The sequence below is a fragment of the Papio anubis genome, chromosome 4, assembly GCF_008728515.1.
Source record: "Papio anubis isolate 15944 chromosome 4, Panubis1.0, whole genome shotgun sequence".
In the NCBI taxonomy this organism is placed as follows: Eukaryota; Metazoa; Chordata; class Mammalia; order Primates; family Cercopithecidae; genus Papio; species Papio anubis.
The window spans coordinates 1,994,078-2,017,409 of NC_044979.1; the positions used below are offsets into that span (position 1 = coordinate 1,994,078).

The 23,332-nt window shown below is 43.5% G+C and overlaps 1 protein-coding gene across 2 annotated transcripts in view; it reads right to left on the reverse strand.

Annotated features, from left to right (window-relative positions):
• Positions 1-17,873: 17,873 nt before the first annotated feature.
• The window catches only part of UBE3C (ubiquitin protein ligase E3C), a 116,841-nt gene continuing 111,382 nt past the window's right edge, over positions 17,874-23,332 (reverse strand). The window contains exon 20 of one of the 2 annotated variants that reach the window (XM_031664970.1): positions 17,874-18,034. In XM_031664970.1, the coding sequence (XP_031520830.1) occupies positions 17,896-18,034 (139 nt within the window). In that variant the 3' untranslated portion in view covers positions 17,874-17,895. The remainder of the gene's footprint in view (positions 18,035-23,332) is intronic. The other variant, XM_031664972.1, reaches the window with a different exon arrangement.

Genomic DNA, 23,332 nt, shown 5'->3' on the forward strand with positions numbered 1-23,332 from the left:
ATTACAGGCGTGAGCCACCGCACTGGGCCCCAGTTCCAGTTCCCCTATTAATTAAATTACAAGGCAAAATTGAGGGAGGTGGGCCAAATGCATGATGAAATGCATGATGGCTTGCTTGTGCCAGAATTTAAATAATTGTTAACAAAAAAAGCAAGATGATCGGGAAATCTGAACATTGTTTCAGATGTTCGTGACGCTCTGGTGTCTAAGGTGCAGTGTGAAAATTCTCATCCCTGTCTCACAGACGCCCGGCTCCCATTCCCATGGGCAACCAACGCTTCAGCGTCTTAAGTGCTCCCAGAGATTTAATGCATGCACGAGAAAACGCTCTCCCTCCTCTAGTTTTAAAATTGAGGCAGTGAGCACATTAGACACACTATTCCGTGCCTTGCTTTTCTCATCTGATAATGTGTCTCGGTCATCTTCCCTATCAACGGTGAGGCTGCATGGTGTTCCATGGACGTGTGTGGCACGATGTGCTGGTGGGTAATTTTCTCAGCTTCTTACAAAAAATGATGCAATGAATATGTACTTAGTTTGCACAACTGTGCAAACGTATCTGTAGGCAAAAATTCTGTTAGGGATTGCTGAACACAGACTTAATGCATGAGACCTATAGGAATGTCGGTCCTCTGATGGCCACAGAGAACCAGTAACTCCACCTTCCTCTTATACACAAACATCATTAGCTACTTGCCTCAAATTTGAGACACGTGATTTACGTGTTCTCTTCCAACCGCAAGACAGTAAGGCAGAGACTGCCCTCAGTCTGCTCACGGTCCCAGCCTGTGCAGATTTAGTATCTGGCACGGATTTCAGAGACTTAACTAGGTCAGCCCTTCACTGCACACGTGTACACGAAAGTCTTGAGAGGTGGGCCTGGCAACAGGAGCAGGAGCTTCACCCATGTCCACAACTCCTGGGACTGCACTCTAAGAAATGGTTAGAGGCGCATGTGATAACTGATGCACAAGAGGTTCACAGCATGGCAGTGAAGAAGAGCTGTCAACAACTAAATAACAGGAAGTAAACCAGTAAACTCACATGATGGGACACCACAAAGTCCATTAAAAATATTTCAAAGAATAACACGAGGAAAAATGATCCTGATGTAATGTTGAGTAAAAAAGGTAGCCTATAAAACTGAACACAGGATACAGCTAAAATTATATTTAAAAATTACATGACCAGGAGCAGTGGTTCATGACTGTAATCACAGCACTTTGGGAGGCCGAAACGGGTGGATCATCTGAGGTCAGGATTTCCGAGACCAGCCTGACCAACGTGGCGAAACCCCATCTCTACTAAAAATACAAAATTAGCCCGCTGTGGTGGTGCAGGCCTGTAAAATCCCAGCTACTTGAGAGGCTGAGGCAGGAGGCAGAGGTTGCAGGCTGCAGTGAGCCGAGATCACGCATTGCAAGCCAGTCTGGGCAATAAGAGTGAACTCTGTCTTAAAAATATATATATGTGTGTGTGTGGGTGTAACAGGCCGAGTATGTTGGCTCACATCTGTAATACCAGGGGTGTGTCTGTGTGTGTGTAACAGGCCGAGCATGTTGGCTCACACCTGTAATACTGGTGCTTTGGGAGGCTGAGGTGAGAGATCACTCAAGGCCAGGAGTTTGAGACAGCCTGGGCAACAGAGCAAGATCCTACCTCTACCAAAAACAGAAAAAATTATGCATATATACATTAACACACACTCATGTACGTAGATAAAAACGTGTACTAATAAAAGGAAACATAAAAAAACATAATAATGGTTAGAATGGGAGAAAATATAGATTTCTTATACTTGATCACAATTTCCAATTTTCTATAATGAAAACATTACTTTTATTGGAAGGTTAAAAAAAAATCCAACAATATAAAAAAATGTGCTTTCTGTGTCAACAGTGCTCCCACAAACCTGGTGAATGTTCCTGAAACCTGCTACACTTTTTTCTTCTTTTAGTCGGAGTCTTGCTCTCTCAACAAAGCTGGCGTACAAGGGCACAATCTCGGCTCACTGCAAACTCTGCCTCCCAGGTTCGAGTAAATCTCTTGCCTCAACCTCCCCAGTAGCTGGGACTATAGGTGCCCATCATCATGCCTAGCTAATTTTTGTATTTTTAGTAGAGATGGAGTTTCACCACGTTGGCTAGGCTGGTCAAGAATTCCTGATCTCAGGTGATCCGCCTGCCTCAGCCTCCCATACCCGGCCCCCGTTCGACTTTCTGTAAGTGTGGCAACCCCACAAAGCGCCACGGTACAAAAGGGCATGGATTCTCTGTATGCCCGGGAAAGTGGCGTTAGGACAGGAAGCAGAGCGGCTACGGTGGGCAGACTAAGCTGATTTTCCGGGAAAAGACTAGAACTATGAAGAAGCTTGTGCTGAGGCTTGAGGGCATTGAGCATAGGTGCAGATCTAAGAGAATGCTGGCTATAAGGAGATGGGAGCATTCTGAACTGGGAGGAGAGAAGAGGAGGAAGGGCCAAGAGATCCAGCTCTAAGTGTCATCTTTTGTTTTATTATGAAGACAATACAATCTTATGTTCAAAAATAAAAAAATTAAAAATTAAAAAAATAGAAAAGGTAATTACCTTCTAACAACTGTAGTCGAATGTGAATAAAACTAGAGCAATGTCCCATTCTGCAGGAACCTTTGGAAGCCCTGAAGCTGTCACAAAGAACGACAGGCACCCAACTGGCCACACCCGCATTTCGGTTGGATTTTGTTTCAATTATGTGTTGAGTTTAGCATATAATTTATGTTAAGGGTAAAACTAGTAAGAGCACAGCCCACAAAATGCTATGAAGAGGGCGGGCGCGGTGGCTCATGCCTGTACTCCCAGCACTTTGGGAGGCTGAGGTGGGTAGACCACCGGAGGTCAGGAGTTCAAGACCAGCCTGGCCAACATAGTGAAATCCTGCCTCTACTAAAAACACAAAAAAATTAGCTGGGAGTGGTGGTAGGTGCCTGTAATCCCCGCTACTCGGGAGGATGCGGCAAGAGAATTACTTGAACCCAGGTGGAGGCTGCAGTGAGCCGAGATCGCACCACTGTACTCCAGCCTGGGCAACAAGAGCGAAACTCTAGCTCAAAAAAAAAAAAAAAAAAAAAGCTATGAAGAGACTGACATGATTCTTATTACCGATCTTTGTAGGTCTCTCTACTGTTAAATATAAACGTCATTAAAAATATATATGTGGCATATAATATGTGCTAAAATCCATTGTCTTTTTTTTCTAATTACAGTTTATTTGCTACTTTAAATCTCTCATAAAAATGTTAGAACGAGAACCAAAGGAGAACTAGAAAGAACATTTATCACACTTATTATTCAGCATTCTGAGTGTGTGAGGGCAATAATTCTCACAAATGCTTGAATATACTAAAATGGAAGCATCGCATTTTTGAAACAGAAAAGGATCTCTGAATGAGGGGGTCAGTGATGCTGGCAAAGTCACTGCATAAATGAAAAGCTTAAAATATATTTTGCAATTAAATGCCACATTTAGTGTTTCTTTCACAAGGCTAATTGAATTTCCTACTTGGAGTCTTAAAAGTAAAAAAATGAAGTTCTTCACTGAAATCTGAGTCAAGGGCACCATTTTGTGCATAATTAAATACAGTACAACGGGAATTTGCATTAATTCAGAGTGAGAAAAATCATCCATTTATTATGTGGCCTGATGGTAACTTAACAATTTTCTACAGCACTTTAATGATTTTTTGTCTGTAACAATCACATTTATTAAACATATTAAACTTTAATTAGCTTTAGCAGATGTTATTCTTCTCCAATAATCTGGCACTGAGGAGTTTCATAACTTTAAAATTATGCCTGCCTGCCTTTGCTATTTATAGTACTTCAACTGAAAGACATTTTCTTCCTTTAAGTCTACATTAATTATGGCAGCCCTGGCAAATCCAGGCATACTAAGCTAACCGGAAAGCCTAAATATTAAGATGATTTTTCCAAACTGGATGTCTAACATATAACAACTTCAAAAACACTTATCATGGAAAAATCAATTAAATTTCACATATGTTAGAACACTGAGAAAAATAAAATAATAGGAAGACTGTCTCATGGATGCTCAAGAAGTGTTTTCCATGGTATAACTCCATTACAATTGTGCAGGGTCATGATTGGGGTAGGGGATTTTCCCTTTTAGTCTATTTGCGATTTTTTTTTTTTTTTTTTTTTTTGAGTTTTGCTCTTGTTGCCCAGGCTGGAGTGCAATGACGCAATCTTGGTTCACTGCAACCTCCGCCTCCCGGGTTCAAGCAATTCTCCTGCCTCAGCCTCCCGAGTAGCTGGGACTACAGGCATGCACCACCATGCCTGGCTAAGTTGTTTTTTGTATTTAGTAGAGACGGGGTTTCACCATGTTGGTCAGGCTCGTCTCAAACTCCTGACCTCAGGTGATCCACCTGCCTTGGCCTCCCAAAGTGCTGGGATTACAGGCGTGAGCCACTGCGCCAGGCCAGTCTATTTGGGATTTTAAAAGCTAATGTAAATCCCTCTACTTCTGTTCCCCTAAACCTACGACGCTCATGCAGCTGAAGTGGCCATGCACAAACCCGGAGGCATCACGGAGGTGGAGAAGGCTCTTGCACTTCTAGGCACACGTTATTGCTGGTTCTTTAGTTGGCTGTCAGAATGTCTAGAACCTACGTCTGGTAGGACTTCTAATTTTTATTGCTACGCACATGATTAGCATTATCTCATTAGCCAGGAGCTGACAAAAATCTCTGCGTCTTCCAGTGTTTTGATGGGAGCAGGTCCTCCAAACTTCCTTTTATGAAATTAGATGAGATGCATAATTTTCTTATCTCTAGCTTTGGAACAAACTAGTTTTGAAACAAAGATACTAGAAGGCTTGTCTATCATAATAAATGTTAATAAAATTACCAAATGGTATTAACACCTTTACTGATAAAACGTCGTCTGCATGCCTCACCTGCAGTCCTCCTGCTCTTTAGACCCCAGCACAGCAAGCCCTCCAGACTCCACCACCAGCACAGGACGTGCCCAGTTTTCACTGCGCTTGAGAGATTTTCGTATCTGGTCACATGGGTCGCACTTCCACCTCTGAAGGAGACCCATCTATTTCTTTACACACGAACCAGGACGTGCCACTAAACCGTTCTGGGTCGCTCTGGTTAGGTGTACCGCTTGTAGGCGGCAGCGTTTTCCTAGCCCTGTCTCAAAGTCTTTTTCTTTTAATACGTGAGTTTCTCCGCACTCACTGTTGGAACGCTCAGGCTTCTCTCATTTTATGTTTTCTATTTTATGATTCTGAATGTTATTTCCTACCCCAACCCCTGTATCTGGTCAACAGAGTTGTTGGTTCTGTTTGTCTTGTTTTGCATGGTTATTTTTTTCTCTCCAACAATTTGGAAGATTATCATTTCTACTAATATCACTGAGTAATGGTATTTACTAACACGTTTAAGTTTATACATCTTTATTATTCATTACTTCCAGAACGTAACGGTGTCGATGATCGACCTCCTATTTGAAACAAACTGCAGTTAGGCCTCACTTCTTCCCACCTCTCTACTGGGTCCCAGCTCCAGTTCTGAGGGCACTTACTGAGACGCTGTGTTAGTTTATAGTCATTTTTTTTTTTTTTTTTTTTTTTTTTGAGACGGAGTCTCGCGCTGTCGCCCAGGCTGGAGTGCAGTGGCCGGATCTCAGCTCACTGCAAGCTCCGCCTCCCGGGTTCACGCCATTCTCCGGCCTCAGCCTCCCGAGTAGCTGGGACTACAGGCGCTGCCACCTCGCCTGGCTATTTTTTGTATTTCTTAGTAGAGACGGGGTTTCACCGTGTTAGCCAGGATGGTCTCGATCTCCTGACCTCGTGATCCGCCCATCTCGGCCTCCCAAAGTGCTGGGATTACAGGCTTGAGCCACCGCGCCCGGCTATAGTCAATTTTTAATAGCTTAATTGAGGTGTACTTGGCATACTATAAGATTATCCCTTTAAATGTACAATCCAATGATTTCAGCAAATTTACAGAGTTCCACAGCGACCCCCACAATCCGGTTTTGGGTCACTCCACTTCTCCGAAGCTCCTGCTGCCACCTCCAGTCCTGTGCAGCCCGCGACCCGCTCTGTGTCTGTAAATGTGCCTTTCAGGCTGGCCGCGGTGGCTGACGTCTGTAATCCCAGCACTTTGGGAGGCCAAGGCGGGCAGATCACAAGGTCAGGAGATCAAGACCATCCTGGCTAACACGGTGAAACCCCGTGTCTACTAAAAATACAAAAAAAAAATTAGCTGGGCGCGGTGCCAGGCGCCTGTAGTCCCAGCTGCTGAGGAGGCTGAGGCAGGAGAATGGCGGGAACCTGGGAGGCGGAGCTTGCAGTGAGCTGAGATCGCGCCACTGCACTCCAGCCTGGGCAACAGAGCGAGACTCTATCTCAAAAAAAAAAAAAAAAAAAAGTGCCTTTCAAAGGACAGTTTATCCACACAGAATTACGTGTAATTAATACGTCGTACTGTGTCTGCTTTGTTCACTTAGCACAGTGTTTTCAATATTCATACACAGTGTAGTAGATATCATTTATTGCTTTTAAATTCTGAATATCTCTTAATCTATAGAATTTACTAGCAGTTTGTGTACTTATTTCCAGTTTTTGGCCATTATGAAGACTTGCTCTGAACATTCATATACACACTGTGTAAACATACGCTGCCATCTGTACACTCACAAGAGTGGGGCTGCGACATCACACTGACGAACATTCTCAAGATAACGTGCCTGCACCCCTTGAAAATGGGGATACAGAAGAAAGGAAACTAAAGAGCATGCCAATTAAATGCAACGTGTGGTCCTGGATAGGAATTTACGAAGGGCGTGAAGGGACAACTGGCCTAACACCTGAAGAGCCGGTCACAAGGTGACTGCGGTGCTCCGTCCCCACTGAGCGTTGACTCAGGTCTGAGTGGGGCCTGAAAATGTTCATTTTTAACATGTGCTCAAGTGATGCTGCAACTGCTCGTCCCAGGACCACACTCTGCAGCCAGTGGATCCGACTAGTGCTGTGTGTCAGAGTCCAGTTTCTGGACTTGTAATAATTTCATTGTGGCCATTTAAAAAATGTCTCTAGTCTTAGGAAGTATGCGCTGAAATATTTAGGGAAGACCTCATGTCTTCAACCTACTCTCAAATGACTCAGGAAAGAAATGCATGAAAAGAATGATAAAGTAAATGTAGCAAAACGTTAACAATTGGTCAGTGCGGGTTTAGAAGTTCCTGGTCAATTCTCACAACTTTTCTATACATTTAAAATAGTTTCAAAGTAAAAAGTTAAAGAATAACTTCACTCAGAAATATAATAACATACTTGGGGGGCTGGGCACGATGGCTCACGCCTATAATCCCAGCACTGTGTAAGGCCAAGGCGGGTGGATCACTTGAGGTCAGGAGTTTGAGACCAGCCTAGCCAACATGGTGAAACTCCGTCTCTACTAAAAATACAAAAATTAGCCAGGCATGGTGGCGCACGCCTGTAATCACAGCTACTTAGGAGGCGGAGGCAGCAGAATTGCTTGAACCAGGGAGGGAGAGGTTGCAGTGAGCCGAGATTGTGCCATTGCCCTCTGCACTCCAGCCTGGGCGACAGAGTAAAACTCTGCCTCAAAAAACAAACAAACAAATGAACAAAACAACCACCAAAAAGCAAAAAAACAACATTACTTTTTTCCCCCCTGAGACGGGATCTTGCTACCACATTGCCCAGGTTGGTCTTAAACTCCTGGGCTCAACTAATCCTCCTACCTCAGCCTCAAGAGTAGCTGGGACTACGTAAGTGTGCAGGAAGTCTTTCTGATTGAACGTTATTTGAAAGTGAATCCAGCTGGGCATGGTGTGGTGGTTCACACCTGTCATCCTAGCACCTTGGGGGGCTGAAGTGAGAGGACTGCTTGGGCCCAGGAGCTGGAGGCCAGCCTGGGGAATACAGTGAAACCCCTCTCTACAAAAAATCAAAATATTAGCCAGGCACGGTGGTATATGCCTGTAGTCCCAGCTACTTGGGAGGCTGAGGTGGGAATATGCTTGAGTCTGGGTGGTTGAGGCTGCAGTGAGCTGTGATCACACCACTGCACTCCAGCCTGGGTGATACAGCAAGTGCCCATCTTAATTAAAAACAAAAGGAAAAAAGAAAGTGAATGCCTATTAAGTTTCATAAGCACAAGCTACATACAGTACTTACCTAATTATATATTATTCTATAATATATATCAGTATATTTTTAAATGTTAATATGGCTTTATTTTAATTTACAATGAATACAGGAATTATGATTAGACGTTCCTGAGGCTTTTTTTTTTTTTTTTTTTTTGAGACAGGGTCTCACTTTGTCACCCAGGCTGAAGTGTAGCGCAGTGGCGCGATCTCGGCTCACTGCAACCTCCACCTCCTGGGTTCAAGCAATTCTCGTGCCTCAGCCTCCCAAGTAACTGGGATTACAGGCGCACACCACCATGCCTGGCTCATTTTTCTGTATTTTTAGCAGAGACAAGGTTTCATCATGTTGGCCAGGCTGGTCTCGAACTCCTGATTTCAAATGATCCACCTGCCTGAGGCAATTTTAATTGCTAAAAATAAGCCAAATTACGTAAGATCAACATTAATTTCTAGAAGTGGTAAAATAAGGCTCGGTAGCATATACACTCCATCAACATCTCTAGGTTGTACCTGCTTCAGTTCAGTAGCAAAAAGCCCAAGATGTGTTACAGATTTATGAGACTGATTATTAATATTGCAAACAGTCCCTCCAAATGCAGGGTTTGTTCCCAGGCAATCATAACCACAATGTACAACTATCATGTGAATAGGTTATTGTGAACAAACAAAAAAAGCAACCCCAAATAAAACTAGCACTGAAATATATACATCATAACGAGTACTTAATTAAACATCTAGCTGAAGATAAAAACTGAAGTGTATGTAAAAGGACTTCGTTTAACCTTTACTTCGAATCTTCTAAGGTTTCTTAAGTGATGATGGTCTTTAAAGCAATGTTCAGCAGTTGTAATTTTAAATTCCTAATAGAGGGTCGGTTGCTTCTGTCACAAACCTGCCTTCTTCACCGAAAGTAGCCTCCACAACTCCGAAGACCCTACCATTAGGATGGTCTGCGAACAGCCCCTACAAACGAAATCGTATCAACGCGCCTAACACAACAGGATGGTTCATGGAATACCTCCATGGCAAACGAATACATGGCTTCAATAACAGGATGGTCCATGAATAGCCTCCCTAGCGGCAAAAGGAACATTACGGTTTAATAACAGGATGGTCTGCGGAATAGCCTCCTATGGCAAAGTGAACACATGGTTTAATAACAGGATGGTCTGAATAGCCTCCTATGGCAAAGTGAACACATGGTTTATGAAATGCACACCCACCCTTCAGGACCCACAGGGATTGGTCCAGACCCCCACCTAGGATACCGGTAGTCCACCTGGATCTCCTCGGTCCCTTCATAAAAACGTTAACCGTTACGCCTTTTCTGTAATTTCCATGATCTCTAGAGTAATTTAGAGTATCTAACCTAACGCAGAGGCCATGCAAAATGGCTGTGACATATTTATTGTTTAGCACACATTCAGTGCAGACACAACCACTGCTTTTTCCTCAAATATTTTAAATCTGCAATTGGTTGAAGCCATGGATGTGGAAAGAACCCACAGATATGAAGGACCGATTGTAAATGCAAAAGTGGAATTCTCTGACTCCCCTTGCCTCTGCCCCACCCACTGCCAATTATGTGGAGGTGATGGGCAAAGTACAAGAAGAGGAGCAACTTAAGGAGGGTCAAAGCAGGGCCAGGCACAGTGGCTCACACCTGTAATCCCAGCACTGTGGGAGGCCCGGGCTGTCGGATCACTTGAGGCTGGGAGCTCAAGAGCAGCCTGGCCAATGTGGTGAAATCGTCTCTACCAAAAGTACAAAAATTAGCTGGACGTCGTGGGGCACACCCGTCATCTCAGCTTCTCGGGGGGCTGAGGTGGGAGAATCACTTGAACCCAGAAGGTGGAGGTTGCAGTGAGCTGAGATTGCATCACTGCACTCCAGCCTGGGTGACAGGGCGAGATTTGCCCTCAAAAAATAAAATAAAAAGCTAGAATAAGGATCACCCTGTAGCTATAAAGATGAATGCAGGCACCAAAAGCTACTGCAAATGAGCCTTATTTTGAAGAACTGTGCTAGCAGTTCAAAGCCACTGCTGAGCAGACTGTGGAGAACGGGTTTGCATGTGGCCACAGATCTGAAACGACAGACAATGGGTCCAGTACTAATACAGCTGGGTGTTTTCCCAGCATGATTTGGTGTCTAAATTAATTTTATCATTTTTCCTTCTGATAACTTATTATCATTCCAATATTAATACCATGGCTAACAACCAATCTCACCATACGATGAGATCACTATTCTAAAATGTAATGTCTGCCACTTACAGCTTTTAATCTAGTAAAGTGCTTCCTAAACCTAAAATAATTGCTATATATTGTTCCCTCATTGTTAATACACTACAGAAATAACACCAATAAAATATCTTAAGTGCATTAATTGGCACCACAATGAATAGACTATTTTAAACCTATTTACTGGCATAGCTGAGATTATTAAAGGTGTAAACCCTCAGTGCAGATGGGTAACGCAAATAACCAAAGACAATCTCTTGGCAAATGAAAGGTCAGACTGATTTCATTTCCTTAAACTTACGACCTGATCATGGGGACAATGTGACCTTAGGCATTACTTGCTTTTACATAAAGATTAGACTTCAAATTTAGGGCGATACAAACTAACTACAGATAAGAGATACATACACATGGATACACACAGGTATATGTAAGAATGATTTTTTGTAAATTTAGAGTTTTGCAGCCATCAGCACAATCCAGCTTTAGAATATTTCCACTTCCTCAAAAAGCTTTCACTTGCACCCAGTAGACAACTAGTGGGTATGTGGGGTTATCTCATTTGGATTTAAGTGGCATTTTTCTATGACTAACAGTGTTGCACATCGTGTCGTGTGCTTATTTGCTTACTGGCCATTTATCTAACTTCTTATGTTAAACATCTGTTTAATTGTTTTTGCTCATGTATGTATGTATGTATGTATTTATTTATTTAGTTTCACTCCTGTCGCCCAGGCTGGAGTGCAGTGGCATGCTCTCAGCTCACTGCCCACGCTCAGAGCCCACGACCTGTTTCCCAGCTCAAGTGCTTCTCCTGCCTCAGCACCCCAAGTAGCTGGGACTACAGGTGTGCGCCACCACGCCCAGCTAATTTTTGTATTTTTTTGTAGAGATGGGATTTCGCCACATTGCCCAGGCTGGTTTCAAACTCCCGAGGTCAAGTGATCCACCTGCCTCAGCTTCCCAAAGGCTGGGATTACAGGCGTGAGCCACTGCACTCAGCCATCTGGTTTCTGAACCATGTAAATTACCCATACAAAAGATTACAGTAAAAATTACTTTGGCAAGGGCCAGGCATGGTAGCTCATGCTACCAGGAAACCATCCTCGCCAACATGGCGAAACCCTGTCTCTACTCAAAATACAAAAATTAGGTGGGCCTGGTGGCAGGTGCCTGTAATCCCAGCTATTTGGGAGGCTGACGCAGGAGAATTGCTTCAACCGGGGAGGCAAAGGTTTCAGTGAGCTGGGATCGCGCCACTGCACTCTAGCCTGGGAGACAAGAGTGAAACTCTGAAAAAAAATAAAAAATAAAAAAATAAAAATTACTTTGGAAATATCACCTGCAACATTTTCAGAAACAATAACCAGTAATGATAACATACCTGAATAGTTTGTAAAGGATTTTAGGTCCTCTAGGCTTATGGGAACTTGTGCACCAGAAATTAATACCTAAGGAAAAAAGTTCAAATAACAACATTTGAGGTAAATTTTAAGAAAGGCTTTTCATTTCCTGTGACAAGCGTGTCCCAGAAAGTCAGCAGGTATGGTACCTGAATTTCTTGCTGATCAAACATTCGGAGCCACTCGAGGCTGACAACATTGGCAAGGCCCTGTCGGAAAGCCAGGCAGTGCTGGCGGATCTGCCTGTTGAGCCTGTAGTCCGCCACCAAGTGGATGTACGCAATCCGGTTGGCGCTGGTGACAGGGATGTCTTTCCCACCAAATTTTAGTTCAACTACCTGGAAATACAAAACATAAGGATCTCAAAATCCTCAAAGTATGATAATAGGTTGAAAAAAAAAAAAGCAAGAAACAAATGTTTTAAGGAAATAGGACTTGATGCTTTGTGAATGAGGATCTAAATACGAAACAGTACGTGAGTATGCATACCATCGTGCACAGATGCAAAGCTGCACCTCCAAGAAGAGTCTCCAAAGCCCAGCACCTTATTCTGTCTTTAAGATCACTAACCATCCATGTTTCCTCCAAAACACTAGGGAATTGTGCAGCAATGTCACCATGGCAATTTTATTTAAACAAAAATGAGAAATCACGAAGGGCAAAGATATGAAGCAAACAATCACCGTAAGTCAGAAGAGAAAACGCGACTCATTCTGGAGGAAACGCAAAGGCTGTAGTAAAGTGATTACTCATTTTCATCCATATAAGCAGCACACACTTACCTGTGCTTCCACAATGCCATTACCATAAAGCACTTTAATTACGACGCAAAGGGTGGTGGTAACGATCAGTGATAATACATCAGCCAATTTCTTGTGTATATAAACAGAGTGAGTAAGAACACTTTTTATTAGTACATGGCTACACTCACAGAATTTGCAGGTATAACGTGGGGCTCCCAAAAGCACCATGAGAGTGCTCATGAGAAAAGCAACATAGCGGAAACACAGACCTGGATCTTACTGTCCCCCACTTGTATGACAGACAAGTCACTTTACACCTTGAAATTTTTGGCCATTAATAAAATGGTGATATTTGTCTGACTTGGAATTGCTGTGATTATGAGATTGAATGAATTAATAAATACAAAACAGTACATGAGCAAAATACTATAAGCATTTAATCATAATTTATAAAGAGTATATTTTAAATAAAAAAAATTTTAAAAAGTATTTATTAAGAAAACCAAAAAACAGGCTGGTATAGTGGCTCACGCCTCTAATCCCAGCACTGTGGGAGGCTGAGGCAGGAGGATCCCTTAAGCCCAGGAGTTTGAGATAAAGCAAGACCCCCACCTACATTTCTAAAACAAAACAAAACAAAACAAAAAAACCAACAAAAACACCCCAACTGCATTCCTGGGGTTAGATTAGGGCAGCCTATACTATGGACAAAGAAAATATAAAATAAGCCCAAAATAAATGAACAAAGACACATCAACTTCCCTACCTTTCCATTCTTTTCTTTTCACAGCCTTCAGTTTCCTGGTAGCTTTAATATTCCTAGAGTAACAGACAAGACTGCTGCCTCTGGGCAACGGCACTGATGTCCCAGTCTCTTACCATTTACAGAAAGACTGTTTCACAAATCTGCTAGAGAGCCTGACTTAAGTCATCCTACAGCTGATGGTTACAGGAGAGTCATTTGCTGGTTCTCATTTTACACAGAATGTTCAAATTGAACTTGAACGTTCAACTTACCAGATCTGCTTCTTTTAACGTTTCACATTTTAAACGATGATTCAATTATTCTCACTAATTCACTTCCTAAGGTTTGGAACCATCAAGCCTAAGAATGGGCTTTCAATTCCATTGTCTTCATTCTGATTAAAGATTGTGTTCATTACCTTAATTCCTTTGCTTGTACTCAGCTGACAGTCCATCTGTTAACCAAGCCTCAGGAGGCTAGCTATTATATTTCAATATATAAAATACCACCCCTTCCTTTAAATGGATTAGAGGTAGGTAATAAATGATGATGTACTTGTATGATTTGGAAGACAAAGGACCAGTGAAGTTATCAGTTAAAGGAACTTCCAAGGCTCCCAATTACCTTGCCTGATCAGAAAAAGTAGACATTTCTAGTAACTTTTTTTTTTTTTGAGACAAGGTCTCACTCTGTCGGAGCAATTTCGGCTCACTGCAACCTCCGCCACCTGGGTTCAAGCGATTCTTGTGCCTCAACCTCCCGAGTAGCTGGGATTACAGGCACACGTCACCACGCCCGGCTCATGTTTTTGTATTTTTAGTAGAGACAGGGTTTCACCATGTTGGCCAGGCTGGTCTGAACTCCTGACCTCAAATGATCCACCTGCCTTGGCCTCCCAAAGTGTTGTGATTATAGCCGTGAGCCACTGCACCCGGCCCCTCTAATACATGGTTACACTACTTTTAATTTAAAATCTTCTCTCAGGCTAAGCCTAAACAACTATGTGTACTTAAAAATCATGTCACATAAGTGCTAAATTTCAGATCTGAGGGACATACTTAAAATTTCCTCTAGATCGGGCATGGTGGCTCACGCCTGTATAATCCCAGCACTTTGGGAGGCCGAGGCAGGTGGATCACGAGGTCAGGAGATCGAGACCATCCTGGTTAACACGGTGAAACCCCGTCTCCACTAAAAATACAAAAAATTAGCCGGGTGTGGTGGCGGGTGCCTGTAGTCCCAGCTACTCGGGAGGCTGAGGCAGGAGAATGGTGTGAACCTGGGAGGCGGAGCTTGCAGTGAGCCGAGACTGTGCCACTGCACTCCAGCCTGGGCGACAGAGCAAGACTCCGTCTCAAAAAAAAAAAAAAAAAATTTTATTCTAAATACAAATATATTTAACTAGAGCAGTTCTCAGGACAGCAAGATACCAAGAGCTGTCCTCTCTGTTCCTCCAAAAGGTCTATTTTCACTTGGAATCCATAAGGCCCCACAAGACACCACCGTACATGACCTACTTCCATTAGCTCATTTCATCCTCCGGCACTCACACCCATCTGAGATGAGGAAGGGGTCTTGTGACTTCCTTAAGACTCACAGAAAAGCGGCCAAACCAGGACCTGAAGCAAGGTGTCGTGACTCAAGTCCAATCTTTTTTTACCTAACAGATGGTTATTTGTGGGTCCTTCTTACACTTAAACCCTTAGCATTTTCCGCTAGAAAGAGTTATATGTAAATTAGTCGTCTAAAATTTCATGGTCACTATTAAACAGATTAACAGCCAAACTGATTACACTGAGGAAAACAAATTTGAGAGAAGCACCATATTTTAAAAGGGATGATTAACATAACCTGCTGACACAATAAAGTATTTGCATATTACAAGTCTTTAAATCATACTTTATAAACTTAAAAACTTATATGGAGGACTACCTATTTGTTTCTATAGAAATCCTTAAGATCTTCCTCTAAATTAGCTGCTTCACTAGTGAATTTCTTAATTTTTCTAATTAGGCTCTTTAGTATAATTATTCTCATACATTATCTATAATTTTTACCTCAGTGGGAATTTCTATGAATAATTGGACCATCTTAACTTCACACTTTTGCTTTTAACAGATTCCAGTATTATCGGCAGTGCTTTAATGGAATTCTTGCATATGCGACGTTTCACTATTACCATTTATTTCAGAAGGAAAAATGGGAAACGCTCACATTAGCAAAGGCCTCAGGCAGGTCACACAACACTCACCGTCCGGAGGCTTTTGTGCCACTTAGAAATCAGGCCACTAGGTGGCGCAAGGCCACAGCAGCAACATCACTGGGTGTCAGCACTTCCTGATGACAGTGAGAGCCCCCAAATTATCTAAACTTCGCATTGTTGAAAATTCAGCTCTATGGTATGGAAAAATACGTAGAAACAAAAGCAACTAAATAAACTGTAACCAAATAAAATATGGCTCTTGGACAGAAAGGCAGCTTGCATCTGTAATCCCAGCACTTGGGGAGGCGGAGGCAGGAGGATCACTTGAGCCCAGGAGTTTGAGACCAGCCTGGACAACACAGGGAGACACCCATGTCTACAAAAAATACAAAAATCAGCCAGGAATGGTGGCTCACGCCTGTAATCCCAGCACTTTGGGAGGCTGAGGCAGGAGGATCGCTTGAGCTCAGGAATTTGAGATCAACGTGGGTAACACAGGGCGACACTGTCTCTACAAAAAACACAAAAATGAGCCAGGTTTGGTGGTGCACGCCTGTAATCCCAGCTACTCAGGAGGCTGAGGGTGCAGTGAGCCGAGACGGCATCACTACACTCCTCCAGCCTGGGTGACAGAGTGAGACCCTGTCTCAAAACAATACAACAAAAAACCCCACATGCTAAAGTAGACAGAATAGTGTATGAGCTCCCAACCCCACACAGCCAGTTCATCAGGCATCACACCTCCCGGCCAGTCTCTGGCACTGATACCCCCACTTCCTGCCCCTGTTCTCACCACTTAGGGCCAGTATCCCTTATGTGAGTGAAATATTTGGGCCAGAAGTGTTTGGATTTGCATTTTTTCCCCCAAATTTTGGAATACTTGCATTATACTCATCAGTAAGAATCCTTAATCCAAAAACCTGAAATGGCCCAATGAGCATTTCCTTTGAGCTTCATGTCAGCACTCACAAAGTTTTGGATTTTGGAACATTCTGGATTTTCAGATTATGGATGCTCAGAGTGTATCTGAAGCAAATCCCAGATGTTACTAACTCACTAATAATTATTTTGGTATGCTGTATGTGGATGTTTATAACCACAATATTCTTAATAGCCCAAACACAGGAACAACGCAAATGTCCACCAACCAATAAAGACCTTGTGGTAGATCCACATAATGGAACATCATCTGGAAAGAAAAGGAATGAAGTCCTGATCCATGCAGCTACAACTGAAGGAAGACCATGTAAAAGACTCCGTCGGGTCGGGGCGGTGGCTCACACCTGTAATCCTAGCACTTTGGGAGGCCAAGACGGGCAGATCACCTGAGTTCCAGACCAGCCTGACCAATATGGAGAAACCCCGTCTCCACTAAAAACACAAAATTAGCCGGGCGTGGTGGCGCATGCCTGTAGTCCCAGCTACTCAGGAGGCTGAGGCAGGAGAACCGCTTGAACCTGGGAGGTGGAGGTTGTGGTGAGCCGAGATCACGCCACTGCACTCCAGCCTGGGTAACAAGAGTGAAACTCCATCTCAAAAAAAAAAAAAAAAAAAAAAGACTCCATTGATGTGAAGTGTCCACAGCAGGCCTATGCAGACACACAACAGACTGGTGGCTGCCTGTATGGGGTGGGGGAGCCTGCTAACGGGTGCACGGTTGCTCTGTAGAGCAAGGAAAATGTGCTAACATTGGCTGGGGTGATGATGGCTGCCCAACTCTATGAATACACTAAAAACCACTGCATCATATACCAAAAAGGGCAGATTTTATGGTATGTGAGTTACATGTTGATAAAGCTGTTATTAAGAAAATCAGTTTGAATCTCTAATACAGACCTTTCTTTTTTCTTTTTTAAAAAGGATGTAAGTAACAAAAGTAACCAGACGGGTAATGAACACACACCCCAGACAGTGCTGGAGCAGCTGTGGTGGCTCTGAGTGGGTAAGGAGTGAGGACGAAGTAAGGGGTCCTGCCGGGAAGCTGCTGAACGGCCACCCCCAGCACCAGGAAGAGCCAGACAAGCAGCAAGCCTGGGCCGCAGCCTCAAGAGGACAGCTCTGCAGGAGGGGCTGCCGGGCAGGAACAGGCCTCAAGCGTGGGAGCAGGAACTGCGCTCAGCTCAGAGGCCAGGGCTAAGGTGCTTCGGAGCTACATGCTTCGACGTCTAACTCACAGCCACGGTCATTCTAACTAAAATGTGCAGAAGTCAAACACTATAACACAAATGGACTTCCACACAAAAGGAGATGCTGCTACTTGCTCTAGAGGTGTGTGAATCCTCCTGACCCCTCACCTGCGCCTCTCCCAGGTCGTTGTTCACCACAGTGAAGTTCAACCCAAGCTCCTCCACATCGTCCTCGTAGCTCTTCAGGAAGAGCAAATTCTTATACACCTCAGGGTCCAGGGAGGCGAGGTGGTGAATGTCCACATCCGCACTGGTTCCAAGCAACTTGGAAAGGAAGAAGCCCGCAAAGGGCAGCTCCACCAGCATGTTCTCATAGAGAGCCTTCAAAAGAGAACAGTGACAACGTTAGCATCGAATATACAAGCCTTCTACAAACAAAGAGCCATATGCTCAACTTGATATTAAACCCAACCCTAAGAGAGCAGGTATTTTCTCCTAGTACCGAAGGTGGAAGCTGATATTCAGTGGGCAAGTACCACGCTCCAGGCTCCCACAAAGGCATTCAATGCACGCATTCAGCATGCGGAGAACTCTGGAACAGACCACCTAGGGGCGAAATCGTGGAATTATGAAGAGCCAGATCCTTCCTGTGAAACAGAAGCCAACAAATGCTTCTCCTCAAGAGAAGGACGGTGAATCCTTTAAGAACTGCAGGTTTGTTAAGTCTCCCGAGGTGGCTATGGCAAATGATCACACACTGTGAGACTGAAAACAACACGAACTCATGGCCTCGCGGCTCCACGGGCCACAGGTCCAAGATCCAGGGGAGGAGACCTCACTGTGTCTCCAGCTCCTGGTGTCTCAGGGTAACCCTCGGTGGGCCTTGGTTGTGGCTCCTTCACCCTCTTTCCTGTCTCTTCTCACAGATGTCTTCCCTGTGTGCTCTCTGGGTCTGAATCTCTTCTTTGTCTTATCAAGACACCAGCAACTGGATTTCGGGACCCACTCTTATTTACTATGACCTCATCTTAACTTGAGGAGGATTAAGATGAGATGATCTCACCAAAACTTTGCAAAGACCCTATTTCCAAACAAGGCCATGTTCACAGGACAGGGTATTAGGATTTGAGCACAGTTTTTGGGGTCCCAGTTCATAACCGCATATGCCACTCTGCCCTGCAGCACAAAAGCAGCCACAGACAATGTGTCAATGAGTGAGGGTGGCTATGTTCCAAATTTGGGTGTCATGTGATTTTCACATGTCAAGAAATATTACTGTTTTTTTTTTGTTTTGAAGATGGAGTCTTGCTCTGTCGCCCAGGCTGGAGTGCAGCCACGCAATCAGCTCACTGCACCCTCCACCTCCCAGGTTAAAGCAATTCTCCTGGCTCAGCCTCCCGAGTAGCTGGGATTACAGGCACCCACCACCACGCCCAGCTAATTTCTGTGTTTTTAGTAGAGACGGGATTTTGCCACATTGGCCAGAATTGTCTCAAACTCCTGAGCTCAGGGGATCCGCCCACTTTGGCCTCCCAGAGTGCTGGGATTATAGGTGTGAGCCACCACACCCGGCCAAAAGTTTTCTAATAAAGACAACAGAGACAACAGTTACCATTTCTTGAGTACTTACTAGGTATGAGGTGCCAGACACTGTGCTAGGCATGCAGTTAGACATTAGTTATCTTGTTTCCATGTGGTCTATCTGGACAATTTTTTAACTTAAGGTAAAGGAATGGAAGTAAATAAGAAATCTCGATTTCCTCTACAAAAGTCATTTGTGTTAGAATATATCCAGTCAGGCCGGGTGCAGTGGCTCACGTCTGTAATCCCAGCACTTTGGGAGGCCCAGGCGACTGGATCACCTGAGGTCAGGAGTTCCAGACCAACTGACATGGTGAAACCCCATCTCTATTAAAAAAAATAAAAATAAAAATTAGCCAAGTGCAGTGGCACATGCCTGTAATCCCAGCTACTCGGGAGGCTGAGGCAGGAGAATCACTTGAACCCGGGAGGTGGAGGCTGCAGTGAGCCGAGATTGTGCCACTGCACTCCAGTCTGGGCAACAAGAGCAAAAACTCTGTATCAAAAAAAAAAAAAAAAAAAGAAAACATCCAGTCTTCAGAGAGATGTGTATTTCCAGTGCTCCTATTTTCCCAGGTCGAACAGAGGTGGTCTAATGACCCCCAGGGTGTGTGGAGAACCGGTGGCCTAGTTGTAGAGAAAGAAACCCTCTCCACAGAGGCGGTCGCGGGCTTCCTACCGTCTGGAGGTGCAGCACTGGAATTTCTGCCCGAGAATGAGGGACGCCAGGAAGGACAGAGAGAGGGAAGGTGAAGGCTGGACTAACCACACCTTGCAAATGACTATTATGAGCTGTACCACAGGAGATGCTGTGATAGACCCAGGCCCTCTTTATCCCACTGTTTTAAGATTTGAGTGCTTTCGTGCTACCCAGGCAATACCAAAATCAAAACAAAACTTTATGGGGTAGTCATTCATCCAGGAGACAGTCAACTCAGAAGTCACCCTTCCAACCTAGAGGCCATCACCCAAACGTATCATGCCCTGCTAGATATGTTTTAGAGAGATCTGTGTGAATTAAAAACATGGGAGTAAGCAGCTTCCAAAGAGCCGGGACTGTGCTTCTGCAAGCTTCCAGCAAAGGAGAAACGTTTCAACTGTAAACCATTGCTCCTGTGGGGAGCGAGTCCTTCGCTTAGTCATAGCTTCCAGCCAGTTACCGTGTTTAGTAATCTATCTCGTATGTGTAGTCCATAAAATGCGCATCCTTAAACAAGCACTCCAGAACTTACACACTCCAACAGGGCATGCTCAGACTCCCCTTGAGAGTCACATTTTAAGGACGTGTCCACTAATATGACCGGAGAAAACGAGAAAACAGCTGTTGAGGTTTTCCCAAAAGCAAACATCTAGAATGCCACTGGGTTTTTGTTTCAGAAAATGACAGACATTGTGAAGAATGCTTATTTTTTTTTTTTGAGACGGAGTCTCCCTCTGTTGCCCAGTCTGGAGTGCAGTGGCACGATCTTGGCTCACTGCAGCCTCTGCCTCCCGAGCTCCAGCGATTCTCCTGTCTCAGTTTCCTGAGTAGCTAGGACTACAGGTGTGCACCACCACGCCCAGCTAATTTTTGCATTTTCAGTAGAGATGGGGTTTCACCATATTGGCCAGGCTGGTCTCGAACTCCTGACTGAAGAATGTTTTTTTAAGGAGCCCAGTGCATGTCTGATAACTAGAGCCGGCATAATATCCCCTCCAAGAAGACTGCGGCTGGCCTCTGCCAGGTAAACCAAAGTATTATGTCCTTGTGTTTTTATTTCTGATTTGAGGACTAATGATTACCCAATTAATTTTGAAAAGATGGCAAAAAAGGGTTTCTTAATGAGAGAATGAATAAAATGGCAACAGGCACATAGTCATCATCTGCTGACAATGTAAAGAAAGTTGTGTTGAAAAGGCACAGTTCGTTTAAAGTTAAGGATGGTTAATACTATTAACCTGGGGCACTGATAAATGTCATCATTTCGAAATGAATGACGAGTTCAAAGCCAAGGAGAACATTCTGCATAAAACTACATGATTGATTCCAGGTGTTGAAGAAAAGCCCTCATTTGTACAGTGGATTTTAAAAGTAAACTGGAAATGTAAATCATTTGATGTTCAATATATAAGGTCACTGTTTGCCATTTCTGCATTAGTAACAATAAACCAGTGAAACTAGTTAAATATATCAGAACTACCTGAATTTTAAACAGAAATCCCACTGTGACTCATAAAATGTAAATGCATAGGTATAATTTTTTACATAAGGCAGGTTTAAACCTTCAGAGCATTTAATATACAAGCACCAATAAATGATGGCACTAAAAACTATGATTGCATCAGCTAAATGGATTATAAATTAAATTTCCATAATGTATGCAACTGAGATACAAATGTAAGCATAAATCAAGGTATTTTCTAAACACAGGTTAATTATACAACTTCAAAAACTGCCTATTTTTTATGCAAAATAATCCACTTAGCATTTTTCACATTGGCCTTAATTCTCAGCCAGCTGTACCACACTTGTTCCTAGAAGCATATCAATAACTACTTGTCATGAAAAAAATAGCAATAGGTATATGGAAAAAACCTGTAACGAATTTTTCAACTGTCTGTCTTTTATGAATGTTTATAGCTAGAAATCGTGCCAAAATGATTTGAAATAAAAAGGATTAATTATAGTAGAAGCCTTTTAATATAAGTGAGTGCAGTCGCGACGCAATTAATGCAAATTGTGGCTCTATCAGGAGAATAAATGTGAACCACATCACAGGCCATTTCTGTTTGCCGCCAAATAACTTCAGTAATTTACTACATTAAGAATCAATAAAAAAAATAATGCTTTTCAAATGCATCTCTATCAATCTTCAGGCAGCTTTAAAGGGAACATTTATAACTTAATCTAAAAACTATATAAGAGATGATGTCTTGCTTTAAAGCCATCCTAATTGAGCAACCAGATAATTTTAATTATTTCAAATCATACTAACTGCATACTTTAAAAAACAAAAAAGCAATGTAAAATAAGAATGTATACTAACAGCAACATGCTATTTAACAATTGTGCTTCAGAATCAATAAGTTGGAATCGAAAAACGAAGTCCCTTCAGTCACTGGGACCACTAGGGGCTTGCATAACTAACTCTAAGCTCCTACGGGGCAGCAGATATACCTCATCTTTCTTTTATTTGGAGACAGAGTTTCGCTCTATCACCCAGGCTGGAGTGCAATGAATGGCACAATCTCAGCTCACTGCAACCTCCACCTCCTGGGTTCAAGTGATTCTCCTGCCTCAGCCTCCCAAGCAGCTGGGATTACAGGTGCGCACACCATGCCCAGCAAATTTTTGTATTTTTAGTAGAGACAGGGTTTCCTCATGTTGGCCAGGATTGTCTTGAACTCCTGACCTCAGCTGATCCACCAGCCTTGGCCTCCCAAAGTGCTGGGATTACAGGTGTGAGTCACCGCGCCCGGCAACATACCTCATCTTTAATGCAAGAGTTCAAATATAACATATGGTACCCATTCATGTAACAAACATTTATTAAGTGCCAACTATATGTCAGGGACCACATTACATACTGGAATTCTGCATTCATGAATCTGTTTGCAAGAAAACCCATTCATTCTTGTGTTAAGAGTTTTCGGATTGTGGGTTTCAGATTATATATATGTCAACACCCATTTCAAGTCCTAGATCTTCACAATCCTATTCCAGAGAGCTTTCTACACCGTCAACTCCTGCAACACTTTGTCTACACAGCTACCCTGGCACTAAAAAATCCATGTTGTCCCAGTGTCCCATGCGCCTCCCATGCAGGAACAGCAGGAGGAAGACACCAAGCTCCCTGGGAGAGGCCAGGCTGCGGGCCTCACTCTAATACTACACTGGCAGGTGCCCTAAAGCCAATCTTTAAACGTGAGCTGAAGTGAACTCGCTCTCGATTCAGCAGATGTCTACCACAGATAACTGAGCAGAGCCCACTAGCTGCTACTCAGAGAAAAAGAGCAATTCTGCCTTGCAAATCCTGAGCCACCACATCAGGACATGGGTGCCGCACTCTTACTTCTCTACAAAGGCTGCCCAAATCCCCAGCACACAGAGCTGCCCAG